At 42.6% G+C, this 13,685-nt stretch overlaps 1 protein-coding gene across 1 annotated transcript; it reads right to left on the reverse strand.

The window, feature by feature from the left end:
• Window positions 1-5,791: 5,791 nt before the first annotated feature.
• On the reverse strand, window positions 5,792-7,360 carry Gpr119 (G protein-coupled receptor 119). The gene has a single exon (XM_028887372.2). The coding sequence runs from the start codon at window positions 6,922-6,924 to the stop codon at window positions 5,917-5,919; it is 1,008 nt and encodes a 335-aa protein (XP_028743205.1). The 5' UTR covers window positions 6,925-7,360; the 3' UTR covers window positions 5,792-5,916.
• Between the last annotated feature and the right edge of the window lie 6,325 nt (window positions 7,361-13,685).

A 13,685-nucleotide genomic window follows, 5' to 3' on the forward strand; every position in this document is an offset into this window, starting at 1 on the left:
GTAAATGTTTGGCTCTCAGGCTTGCTTAGCAGTTTGTGATATTGTACAAAGATTGCCTCTGAAAATTTGAGTGCTAGCACTGAAATTGACATCTGGATATCACACTGTGTGCTGTATTGATGGAGTCACAGTGAAGGGCTTTCTTAAACTACTGTGTTCTGTAGTCCAGCTTTCTGAGTTTCAGGAGACAGATTAAGCATCTTGATAGCAGGACATATCAAAAGATTTCATTTTGTTAAACCAAACAAGACCTGACATAAACCAATTTTTCTTGGATGGCTTATGCTTTTGTTTCCTTGAGATAGTCATGTCAGTGCTGTCTGGTCATTTGATGTCTCTTAGTAGCCATCCCAGGGAAACCTAACACTCCAAGGAAGGCCAGTCAAAACCTAAATGAAAATCATTGTTACTTTTGGTTGTTTTTGAGACAAGTTTTCACTATATAGACCAGGCTGGCCTAAAACTCAGATCTGTCTGCCTTGGCCTCCTAAGTGCTGGGATTAAAAGCATGCGCCACCATACATGGCCTAAATCAAAATTCTTATCAAGCATTAATACTTGTTGGTTTAGTAATGCTGCTTTGGAGACTGTATCCTTAAGTAATTGAACAGAGGCACATCAGAGCTTTATGCACAGGTTATTTATACTGATTTAACAATGAAAAATATTAAATTTGAACACAACTATAGCAAGTGATTAAAATACTACATATTCATTTGTTGAAAACACACATACAGCCATTATGTTATGCTTTTGAAGAAGACACAGTGACATAGGAAAATACACACAATATAATATAAAGTGGAAAAAAAGATGGAGAATAAAAGTGGCCATCTCTAGATGGTATAATTTATAAGCACCTGAATGATTTTATGTATTTTCAAATATTTCTAAAATGAGTAAAAGTAGCTTTAATAATACAAAAGGGTTAATAAATATGTTTCATATGTCAGTGTGCACCTCTAAAAGAAACCCCAGCAAAGATGCAGTTTCATAGCACCTAACTCTTAAATATTTGTGGGATAGACAGGCATACAGACATACAGGTAATGAATGGCAGTTAACATTTGTAGGTACTACCATTGAGTTTGTCAATTTGAAGAGCTAGCAAAGGAGGATTCATGGAAAAGGAGGTGGATTCCAGACTTCTCAGCAGCCTTTGAAGGATGGACAAGGCAGATACTGCAGTTATCACACAGTTGTGAGTGAGAGATGATAGTCAAAGAGTTGGGGTCTGTCCTGGAGTACATTGCTGTTCTTATCACCCAGCTGTTGACATCTTAGTTCCTCTTATTCTATGCGTGTCCTTGGAGGATCTCTCGTGCTTGCTCATTTCAATGGTCTCTGTTCAGTTTGGCCAGACCAAACTTGCTGAGAAAGAAATCAATCTCATGACTTTAATTCTCCTTTGAGTCAGTTAAAACTTCATCTAGGGAGAAGATATCCCAAGGGCAATTCTGGCTGGTCAACTCCTAGAGATGGACTAAGTGGTTATGCAAGAGTGTTGGCAGGTCAGGGCAACCTGCTTTTACCAATTGTAAAACACTCAAAACACATTATACAGAAGGGGGTGCGATTTCATGTTCTTGAGAGAAATCCTGAAGCTGAAACAGAAGTATAATATGCATAAGTTTAGTTTCCCAAGGATTTAATATGAAACTTGCTCAAGGCACAATTTTTACAACAAACTTACAATAAGCTGCTCCTGGAAACTATGAATGTAACTGATAGCTCTACATTGATTGTGTCAGTGTCTTGATATCTTTAGGATATTTGATCAGTTGCTGAAAAGAATCTGGCTTCTTTGTAAGTAGATTGCGGGATAACATTGGATATGTAAATGAAATCTCACTGTTTCCTCTTTTCTGTGAATAAGCCTTCATCAAAGAGAGCCATTAAACTTTTGCATAGCATTCTGTGTCTCTGGTCTTGGAAGCTTATTTAACACAGTGTTCTTAATTGCAGGTACTCCCAAGTATGTAACACTACTAGTGCCTTGTGTGTGGCTTGTTCTGTCTCGATGCTGATAAGGTATTAGATTTACAGCTTGTTTTTGCACCTTGAATCTTTTTTTTTGAGATTTTATTTATTTTTACTTCATTCATATGAGTGTTTGCCAGAATGTATGCCTGTGTACCAAATGTGTGCAGTGTCTAAGGAGGCCTGAAGAGGGTATTGGATCCTCTGGAACTGGAGTTACACTTGTGAGTTACCCTCTACATAGCCCTGGCTGTCCTGGAATTCACTATGTAGGCCAGGCTGGCCTTGAACTCCTGCATATATTTAAAAAACATTTACTATTTTATATGTACGTGTGTGAGCTTGAGTGTATGTGTGTGAACCACAGAGACCAGAAGAGTGTGTTGGATCCCCTGGAACTGGAGTTACAGGCCATTGTTAGCCATCATGTGGGTGCTCTGAAACAAAACCAGGTCTTTTGCAAGAACAGCAAATGATCCAAATCACTGAACACTTTCTCTAGACCCTGTACCTAGAGTCTTATCTCTCAAAAAAAAAAAATCATACAAAACAAAAAACCAAAAAACTCATGGGGTGGTGGCACACATCTTTAATCCCAGCACTTGGGAGGCAGAGGCAGGCGAATCTCTGAGTTCAAGGCCATCCTGGTCTACAGAGCAAGTTCCAGGACAGGAAGGGCTACACAGAGAAATCCTGTCTCAAAAAACCAAGTTAAAAAAAAAAAGGCTTATTCATCAGGTGAAGGTTTCACAGTTCTGAACCAAATTGCCCTTGCTTTTTCTCTTCTCTCTCTCTCTCTCTCTCTCTCTCTCTCTCTCTCTCTCTCTCTCTCTCTCTCTCTCTCTCCCTCCCTCCTTCCTTTCTCTTTATCCCCCCTCCCTCTCTCCCTCCCTCCCTCCCTCCCTCTCTTTCTCTCTCTCTCTCTCTCCTCCTCCTCTTTCTCTTTTCTCCTCCTCTCCCTTCCTCCCTTCTCTCTCCCTCCTCCCTCTCTCTCTCTCTCTCTCTCTCTCTCTCTCTCTTTGAATTTTCAAGACAGAGTTTCTCTTTGTAGCCCTGGCTGTCCTGGAACTCACTCTGTAGATCAGGCTGGACTTGAACTCAGATCCACCTGTCTCTGTCTCCCAAGTGCTGGGATTAAAAGTGTGCACTAATTGAACACTTGTCTGTTGGGCTCCAAAGCCTGTGATTTCTCAGCTGTACATGTTCCTCACAGAGATAGCATGGGTTCTTACACTGGAGCTGATAACTCGCCTATCACCTAGCTTCCTCTTAGAGCCTGCTTTCTTCTTTTTTTTTTTTTTTTTTTTTTTTGGTTTTTCGAGACAGGGTTTCTCTGTGTAGCTTTGTGCCTTTCCTGGACTCACTTGGTAGCCAGGCTGGCCTCGAACTCACAGAGATCCGCCTGCCTCTGCCTTCCGAGTGCTGGGATTAAAGGCGTGCGCCACCACCGCCCGGCTGCCTGCTTTCTTCTTACGGATTTAAAATATCTTTAATTTTTTTTTAAATTTCTGGTTGAAAAATAAATGTGTGCATTTATGGAGTACAATGTAATGCTTTGATGTGTTTATAATATGGAATGATTAAATCAGACTAATTAAATTTAACTTAGATTATCTTAGCAAGATCTGTCCTTTGCAGGAAGGACAAGAATTAAGCTGTGAACACCAGTGGGGTGGGGGGCAGGGGGGGATTGCTTTGAACCAGTTTTCAATTTTATCCAAAACCCACTTCTTATTTGTATTTTAGCTAGTTTGTAGTAATGCAGACCAACCATTACATTATGGTTGTGAAGCTTATTGGGTTCTGTCAACCACTCAAGAAGCAAAAACTTCCTTGGTTGCAGGGACATAAAATTTGTTGTGGTGAAAGCAAGCTTTTTCCTCCTCTGAGCTACAATGGTAAACAGTGCAGCCACAGAGCATCTTACCAAAGCAGGGTTAATGTGGGCTGGTATAGAGCAGTAGAAACCCGGCTCTTAGATGGAGGATAGTGAAAAAGGGATCTTAAAGGGTACGGAATGTCAAAGGAGTGATTATTATCCTCTGAGTGGCTGGGGTAAGAATGCTGAGAATTAACTTAAGACTAACAGAATTAAGAAAACCCATTTGTAAGCATCCTGTGGAGAGGAGGATGGCTTCTCAATAGTATTTCAGATCTGAATGAAGAATTCCAATGTCTTGGAATGAGCCTTTGCACATTGGACACATCAAGCCATCATTTTAAAGATAGTGAGGGAATAACATTTCAGGGTGTTTAAAGTCCAAATACCAGAGAAGTTAATTCACACTGTTTTCCTTTCTTCGTGGCACCTTTTGTTATGAACTAGGTATCTTTCTGAGAGGTTATTAAGCTTAGTGTTCTGAGACCCGTACTGTAATAATCCACAATGAAGGCCAGAAGGGTGAGGAAAGAGTTAGAGGAAAGTACAGTGTGGTTCTTGAGTTTCTGGACCCCCCCCCCCCTGCCAATTCTGCCTTGACTTTTGCTGTCAGGGCTGCCCAGAGGGACCTCACGCATCATTCTCAGGTGGAAAGCATGGGCATTTGAGGGGGGGGGGGGGGGGGGGGGCAGGGAGAACTGAAGACGGAACCCAGGACCTTGTATGTGCTAGGCAAGTGTTCCATCAAGCAGCTGCATCTTCCGCCTTCAACACTGTCCCTTTCTATATGACCCAGAAGAAAGGGACGAGCTTGTTTCTTGGGCAATTTTGGTGCATCTTAGATGACCGAGTTCCTTAGGAAAATGCACATCTCAGAATGAATTCAAGAATGTGTAGCTCTGAGGAGCAAGGCGAGTTCACTCTTGAGAGCTTGGCTGTGCCTACTCGGGACCTACCTCTTTCCCTCTTTCTTCCCTTACAGTGTCTCAGTTTGAGGTTCTGCATTGTCATCAGCAGGTAGCGACAAGTGACAACGGAGGCAACAGGGGGGAAGGGGCACCGGAGAGTTAAAAAGGTGGTGGGCTGGAGGTGCCAATAGCAGAAATAATCACTAGAGAGGGAATTTACTAAAGAAACATTCTTTTGAACCCCATGATGAAAGACAAGCATTGGGTCCTATAATCTGGGTTCCTGTATTCAATGTAAACTTGCCATGTATAGACTGTGATACACGTTAGGGAAGGCAGGGACTCTGTTGGATAGTCGTTGTTGTAGTAAATCACCAAAATCAATAGTTAACAAGGAAAGAACCTGATCTCCCTCGTGCTATGCCGTCTTGTATGGGGGAACTAGTTACTTATGGCTCTTGAGCATGTGATGTATTGTTAGTTTGAACTGAGATGTTCTGTAAGAGTGAAATACACACCTGCTTTCAAAACTTGATATGAAAAAAGTATAGTAATTTTCATATTGATTAAACATTGTGTCAATATGCTGAGTATACTGGGTTTAAAAAAGCATCAATAGTAATGTTTAAGGTGATGGGAATGTTACTGTGATTTATTCAGTATATATTGCCCACTTGACATATGACATTGTACTACATAAATATGTACAATTAAAATAAGAATTTAGAAATCAAAGCCTGAGACTTAAAAAACTTAACATTAATTTTGCCTCTTAACATGATTACTAGAATATTAACCTTGCATTATATTTCTATTGGACAACATTGCTCTGGTATAATAAAAAATGAGATCTAATATGCAAACACCTTTTCAGCAGTACCTTCCTTGACGCGAGTATACCTGTCTAGGAAACAGCCCTATTTCCAAAGAAGAGCAAAGGGTGGAGATTTGCAGGTGCAGAAACTGGTTATGTATGAAAGTCAGGATCCAGCCTCATTTGCCTCATCCTGAGGGTGTAGGATGTGGAAGGTTGGGTGATCAATTTGCTGAGGCAAGTTCTCTCATTTTGGGGGTGTTATATATTATTTCTTAGCTGGTATCCAGAATGAGAATGGGAAAGACACTTAGAAACTTTCCTTCCTTACCATCTTAGCCATCGAGCTCTGGGTGGCTGATAGTGACGATGTGATAGGAGCTTTCTCTGTTCCTCTCTGGACCACCATTCTTGGCTGAGAGAAAGAGGAGGATTGAAGTGAAGCCCTTCTTCACTCCCAGAGCCATGTGATAGAGCTGCTGCCGAACCTCCCTCTGCCAATAGGCATAGATGAGTGGGTTGAGCAGGGAGTTGCCAACTCCGAGGAGCCACAGGTACTTTTCCAGCACTTGGTAGAGGCAGCAGTTATGGCAGGCCACCTGCACAATACCAGTGATAAGAAAAGGAGACCAGGACAGAGTGAAGCTCCCAATGAGAATAGACACAGTACGGATAGCCTTGAAGTCATTGACAGGCCGTGGGGGCCGGTAAGCGCCAGCCATGGCTCCTGCATGTTCCATCTTTCGGATCTGCTGGCTGTGCACAGAGGCAATCTTGAGCATGTCACAGTAGAAGAAGACAAAGAGGAGCACAGCTGGGAAGAAGCCAGCGCAGGAGAGGGTGAGCACAAACCTTGGGTGAAACACGGCAAAGAAGCTGCAGGGCCCATGGTAGGTGGTCTGCTGGAATATGGAGACTCCGAGTGGGAGGAAGCCGATAAGGTAAGATACCAACCACAGTCCGGCAATGCACGCCCCAGCCACAAGCCCGTTCATGATCTGGAAGTAACGGAGGGGCTGCTTAATGGCAAGGTATCTGTCAAGGGCAATCAGCATGACTGTGAGGACAGAGGCCGCTGCAGAAGAAGTGACAAATGCCATCCGAAGGCTACACATGGTCTTCTGGGTGTACTGAGCAGAGCTGGAGAGCTGGTCTGTAACTAGACCAGAGATCGCCACGCCAATCAAGGTATCAGCCACAGCCAGATTCAAGGTGAAGCAAAGACCAACCCCATCGTTTTTGTAGATTGATAGCAGCATAGCCACGACTACTAGTCCATTAACAGCAATGATGAGGACTGTCAGGACAGCAAGGATCACTCCAAATGAGAAAGAGGACTCCATGGCTTGAGGTAGTAGGACTTCCACTTACAAGGGCATGCTGGATCTTGAGCTCAGCTTCTCATGGGACAGGATAAGATGTGCTGTAGGTTCAGAGCCCCAGCACAGTTCTGGCCATTACTGACAGTACAGCCTGGCAGCATGCCATCTTTGGGTTCCTGATGTCATTAGGATTACTCATCCTCTCCTTTTCAGCCCTCAGCCTCCTGCTTTTCTAGCTTTCTGAAGGCAGCAATCTCTGAGCAAATATGTCCCTGGGGCCCTGAGCTAGTTAGTCCCTCCCCCTTTACTGTCCAAGTTACTAGACAACTCCCAAGTACCTGGTACACACTGTCCATTGGAACCCCCTCCCTTCATTGATGCTTCAAGGGCCATGAAAGGATAGGGACCTTTGTCAAGGTCTCCGGTCTGACACGAGATCTAATTGACGCTAATCATACTTTTCTCCCTCCATAGCTTCATATTAAACTTTGATTTCTTCCTAAGCCTCAAGTGCTAGATTAGTAACTAATCTCAGCTTAATTAAACATTTGCTTAATAAATAATTCTCAGTTACTATTATGATTGCTTTTAATCAAGCAAAATGATCATAATCAGTTCAAGTGACAAGTGAGGCAGATAAGGTATTTGAGGGGCTCAGCATCCTTTCAGGGGTGTTATCACACATTTAAGCTACTTTTTTTTTATTCCCAGCACTTCAAAGGCCAATTCTCTCAAATAGGATGTACACCTTCCCTGTTTCTTCTCCCTTGGATGTCAATTCATTGATTTAGAAGGATGTAGAGACAAGGCAAAGAATTGTTAATAGCTACCATTTGGTTTAGAAGGGAGCCAATTTCCCATCTCTAATTGTTTCATGGGTACAGTGGTTGGTAACTGTTTCCATACTGATGGGTTATGTCTCTGGTCAGTAAGTAATGGCTGGCAGGCTTGTTTCTTTCATCCTGTAGCCCCAAGATTGTCTCTGAGGAGAGATGAGTTCAGCATTTGGCAGTGGAATTTTCCAGGGCTGGAACTCATGGGAGTTAGGTCAAAGGGGGAGAGAGTTGCCAAAGCAGATGAGATGAGTCCAGAGAGGCCAGCTGTGGAAGTCACTCCACTTTAGGTTGTATATCCATTTACTCGGGTACATTATAACTAACCTTTTGCCTCCCTGCTATTCTCATCTTGGATACCAAGAAGAGAGGGGTGGGAAGAAGAGTGGTTAGAAGCTGTTTACTCAATCCAGGTGAAAGCACAAATGGGAAAGGTTAGCGTTTTAAGCGAGAGGGTGGGGAGCAAGGTGCAGAGTAGGAGCAAATATCAGGAGGTTTGACAGTTGGAGAGGACTTTGGCCAGATGTCTTTCCTAACAAGGCTCAGAAAAACCTGTGCCAGGGGGCTTGATATTTTAATCTTTGTTACCTTCATTTAGGAGGCTGATTGGAATCTGGCCTAGTCCTATAACAGGACTTAATTTGGCCTTTTGCTTGCACAGGTTTTGACTTCATATGTGAAGTTAGGTTGGACCTTTGCAAGCTCACATTCAAACTTGCGAGGGCATCAAAATGATTCTTGATTCAGTAGGTATGGATGGTCCTTCAAATCTATCTATCTATCTATCTATCTATCTATCTATCTATCTATCTATCTATCTATCTTTATTTTTTCTATCATTTTATTCTATCTATCTATCTATCTATCTATCTATCTATCTATTATCTATCTATCTATCATATCTGTCTATCTATCTATCTATCTATCTATCTGTCTGTCTGTCTGTCTATCTATCTATCTATCTATCTATCTATCTATCTATCTATCTATCTATCTATCTATCTTTTTGAGACAGGGTTTCATTATTCCCAGGGTGGTCTTCAAACTCACTATGCAGCTATGGATGACCTTGAACTTTTAATCCTCCAGCTTCCACCTCTAGAATTTTAGGATTATAGGTAAGTGCCACCAAATCTGATCTATGTGGTGCTGAGGACTGAACATGAGCATTATACATACAGTCCCACAAGCTGCCCATCTACAGCTATAGCGCCAGCCCCTGAATATGCACCTCTGTTTACAGTCACTACTGTTGATGGCTAAAGAACTACTACTAGAATAGTGATTTTTTTTTCCAGAGACAGGGTCCAACTTTGTATCCCAGGCTGGCCTGGAACTTGGGTCAATCTTCTTGCCTCCGTCTTTCAAATTCTGGGACTACAGGCATGGGCCATTATACCTGGTGCTAGAGTAGAGCTTCTTTTTTGTTTTTAGTCAGGGTCTCACTATGTAGCCTTGGCTGTCCTTATCTCACTCTGTAGACCAGGTTGGCCTTCTACTCACAGAGATCCACCTGACTCTGCCTCTCAAGTGCTGGGAATAAAGGCAAGCACTACCATGCCCAGCAGAATAATGATTCTTAACCTTAGCCGTGCTTTGTAATCACCTCTCAATTCCAAAAACATACTGTTGTTTAGCCAATACACAAAAGGTAGTCTGGGACATGCATCTGGAGTCTTTTTTTTGCATCTGGAGTCTTAAAAGGCAATTTGAGTACTTAGGAGTGAGAACCACTGTTTAATAGCAAAAATACAGGCCCAAGAGTTAGACACCAGGGTTCTATATTCCTGATTTTGTTTGGACAAATGACTTCATCTTTCTTACTTAGCTTTGGTTATTTATCCTCTGCTTATTCTGGGGGAAGATACTTCCTATATCACAGGATTGTGGGGATGACAAAATGAAGGCTGCAGAATTGTAAAAAGTTGCATGAGTATTATTGTCCTTTAATCTCTGTTAGTCATATTACACAGTGTTAATCAAAATGTATATCTGAGTGGTAACCCAAATATAGTAATTAGAGGAAGAAAAACAAATATCACATTTTCTTTTATGTGTGTGTGTGTGTGTGTGTGTGTGTGTATGTATGTATGTATGTATGTATGTGTATGTATGTGTATGTGTGTGTATGTAACATGAGAGCATGCAAGCAGAGGGCAGACTATTTAGGAGAAGGAAAGTGACCGGGGGGGGGGGGGGGGGGGGTGGGGGTGGGGTAGGTAAGGAAGGGGCCCAGTGCTGTGTATGAGCAGATTGCAATGATATACATGTCTGAAAAGGTTACAATGCAACCCATTATTTGTACACCAGAAATGACTGATAGAAAAAAAGTCAATGAAAAATGCTAATCAGTGTGCACATCAGTGACTGCAACACTTTCGATACAAGTGTGTGTCAGAAGCATCTGCATGACTTGAGAGATCGGTAGAGATGTGCAACCTCAGGCCTTGTACAGGACCTGAATCTGAGTCTGCACTTTAACAGGATCTTCAGGTGAGCTGTATGCATACTAAATGTTTCCCTGTTTTCCTTTAGTCTCAGGTGACTAGTCATATTGGTTGGTTGGTTTTTGTTTTGTTTTGTTTTTTGCTACTGTAACATATTACCACACATTTAATGACTTACAATAAAACAAATCTCAGGTTGTTCCAGAGGTGGCTTGGATGAGAACAAGTGGAAGCCATTGTTTGTTTATGAAATCCCGTAATCATGGAAAATGAAGATCATTTCCCCCTGAGCCCAAAGAAACAGAAATGTGGGTGCATGCACATCCTTTAACTTCCTATTCCTGTTTAGCATTCTTGTTATTGCCTCTGTTATTCAGCACTGTATCAGTTACTTTTCTCCTCATTGTGATCAAATACTTGGCAAGAAGCAACCGAAGGGAAGAAGGATTTGCTCTGGTTCATAATTTGTCAGGATACTGTCCATAATGGTGGCCAGCATCTTGGTGATGGCAGGAGCAAGAAGCAGCTTGCTTACATCTTGGTGGGCTAGAAAATTCACAGGCTGGGGATAGAAATGAGACTGAGCTATAACTCAAGGTCTATTCTCCAGTGACTCACTTCCACTACCGAGTACCACTTCCTAAAGGTGTCACAACTTCTCAAAATAGCACCATCTTCTGAGGACTAAGTTTTCAAACATATAAGCCTGTAGGGGAACCTTTTCTATCCAATCTGCAACAAACATGCTATTATTACCTTTCCTCTTTACTATTATAGCTTTCTCACCCTGTTGCCCCATGCCAACATCCACACACCAGCTAATTTAATGCGTGTATTCTCTGCACTAGTTACTCTACTATGTAAGAGCTTTTCATATATTCAGTCAATACATGTGAATGAGGGACAATTAGCATCCCTGCTAACCCATGAAGGAGGTGATGCTTGGAGGTGAAGGATCCTACTCAAGGTTACTCAGCTAGGAAGGAGTGGTAGATTTGGAATTAGAATGCAGTCCTCATTGCTTCTGGTTAAATGATCATGTTGCTTCTTTTTATTTTTATTAATTAAAAAAGTTTATGTGTATGGGTGTTTCGCCTGCATGTTTGTCTGTGCACCACTTGTGTGTCTGGTGCCCACAGAGGCCAGAAGATGGCATCACATTCCCTAGAACAGGAGTTACATATGGTTGTGAGCTACCATGTAAGTACTAGGAATCGAACCTGGGACCTCTGCAAGAACAACCAGTGCTGTTAACTTCTGAGCTATTTCTCCAGTCCCTCTTGTTGCTACTTCTTGTTGCTGAACCTTCCATGTGGCAGGCTGAATAAAGCCTCACCACACTGATGCCTACAGTCTTTTTATTATGTGTGTAGTGCCTAGAACCTAGTATAAGCTAGGCAAATGGATGACTGAACATCACCAGCCCTTGTTTTTTGAGACAGGGTCTCACTGTGTAACCCAGGCTGGCCTCAAATTCATGGTCTCTTGAGTCCTGGGATTAGAGGTTCATGTCACCATATCTGACTGATGTCCATGTTGTAATCCCTGTAATCTTTAAACATGCTACTTTACATGGAGACAGCTACTTTGCAGATATGAATAAGTTTTGGATCTTGAGATGTAGCTATTATTCTAGATTTTCCAGGTACACCCAAAAATATCATTACAAGTGTCCTTGTGATCTTTGAACACATGAATGACCAGCATGAACAATACTGGCAGTTTGACAAGAGAGTCAGAAGTTGGAGGGATGCAAGGGAGAGACTGTCAATCAAGAATTGCAGTCAAGTAACCCCTTTCAGAGCTTCCAGAAGGAACCAGGTCTGCCAACACTCTGATTGACATTAGCTCAGTGAAGTTCACTTTGGAATTCAGGCCTCAAGAACGGAAAGAAATGGTTTTAAAGAAATGGGTGGAGAGGGTAATAGAATACATGAACCATGAAAGTGGAAAGAAGACTACGGAGGGTAGAAGGGTACAAGAGAGTGAGGGAGGATCAGCCGAAAGAAAGTATACATAAGAATGCCACAATCAGTCTTGTTACTTGCGTGCTAATTAAAGAGAAACAGAGGCCAGGGAGATGACTCCATCAATGAAGGACTTGCTGTACAAGCTTGAAAACCTGAATTTGGATCTCTAGCACTCATGAATAAAAAGCCTGGCATAGCAGTTCATGCTTATAATCCCAGTACTGAGGAGGCAGAGGTAGAAGGGTCTCTGGGCTTTGCTGGTCAGCCAAATGAGCAAGCTCTGGGTTCAACGAGAGACCTTGTCTGAAAAACAGTTGATAGCAATACCCAATATAAACTTCTGGCCTCTGCACATGCATGCATTCATGCGTACGTGCACACACACATGCACACACATATGAACATGTATACACCATGTGTATGCAAAATAAATACACACCAATCAATCAATACCAAGACAAAAAACAACTGAAAGGAAACAGGTCCATTATTTCAAGTCTCTAAGTTTGTGGTAAGTTATTATAGCAACAGTAGGGAAACAAGGCATGAGGCTAAAGGTTAACATGAAGAGAAAATTTAAAAACTGGGCCCTGTTTATATTGCTTCTTGGTAGTGGCAACTACCTGTGAAGCCTTTGGCTGCCAAAATACAAAGATGTCTTCAAAAGCACGCAGGCAGAAGGCACCAAATTGTCAGAGGCCAGAACGTCCAGCAGAGGGCACTATGCATAGATAAAGCAATACAGGAAAGGTGTCTAAATGAAAAGATGCAGTTCAACCGTTCTGTGTTGGTCCAACTGTGTTGCATTTGCTTTCACGTGGGCCAATGGAGCTCTAGTCTGGTGAGTATACAGAATCTTTGACTCGATGTTTAGAACTTAGTATCTGTGTTTTGTGTGAGTACTCCCTTAACCCCTGTGTGTGTGGTGTGTATGTGTGCATGTGCGTGCGTGCGTGCGTGCGTGCGTGCGTGCGTGTGTGTGTGTGTGTGTGTGTGTGTGTGTGTGTATCCAGAAGACAACCTTGGTGTCATTCTCAGGATCACCCTCCACCTCCTTTGAGACAAAGTTTCTCATTGTTTTGAAGCTCACTAATTATGTTAGACTGGCTGGCCAGTGAATCCCAGGGACCCTCCTGTCGGTACCTTAGCTATACTAGGATTACAAACGCACACTACCATGCCCCAACATTTGTTTTTCGAGACAGGGTTTCTTTGTATAGCCTTGGCTGTCCTGGAACTCACCAGGCTGGCCCTGAACTCACAGAGATTCGCCTGTTTCTGTCTCCAGAGTGCTGGGATTAAAGACGTGTGCCCCCACCGTCCCGGCATCCCAACATTTTTGTGTAGCTTCTGGGGATTGAGCTCAGGTTCTCATGCTTGCAAAGCAAGCACATTCCCCATTGAGTTGTCTTCCTGGCCCTCCCTTTTTTCTTCTTTTAAACTTATCACTGGGGCTGAAGAAATGGCTCAGAGGTTAAGAGCACTTGTTGCTCTTGCAAAGGACCCAAGTTTGGTTCACAGCATCGAGGGCA

The sequence above is a fragment of the Peromyscus leucopus genome, chromosome X (genome assembly GCF_004664715.2).
Source record: "Peromyscus leucopus breed LL Stock chromosome X, UCI_PerLeu_2.1, whole genome shotgun sequence".
NCBI lineage: Eukaryota > Metazoa > Chordata > Mammalia > Rodentia > Cricetidae > Peromyscus > Peromyscus leucopus.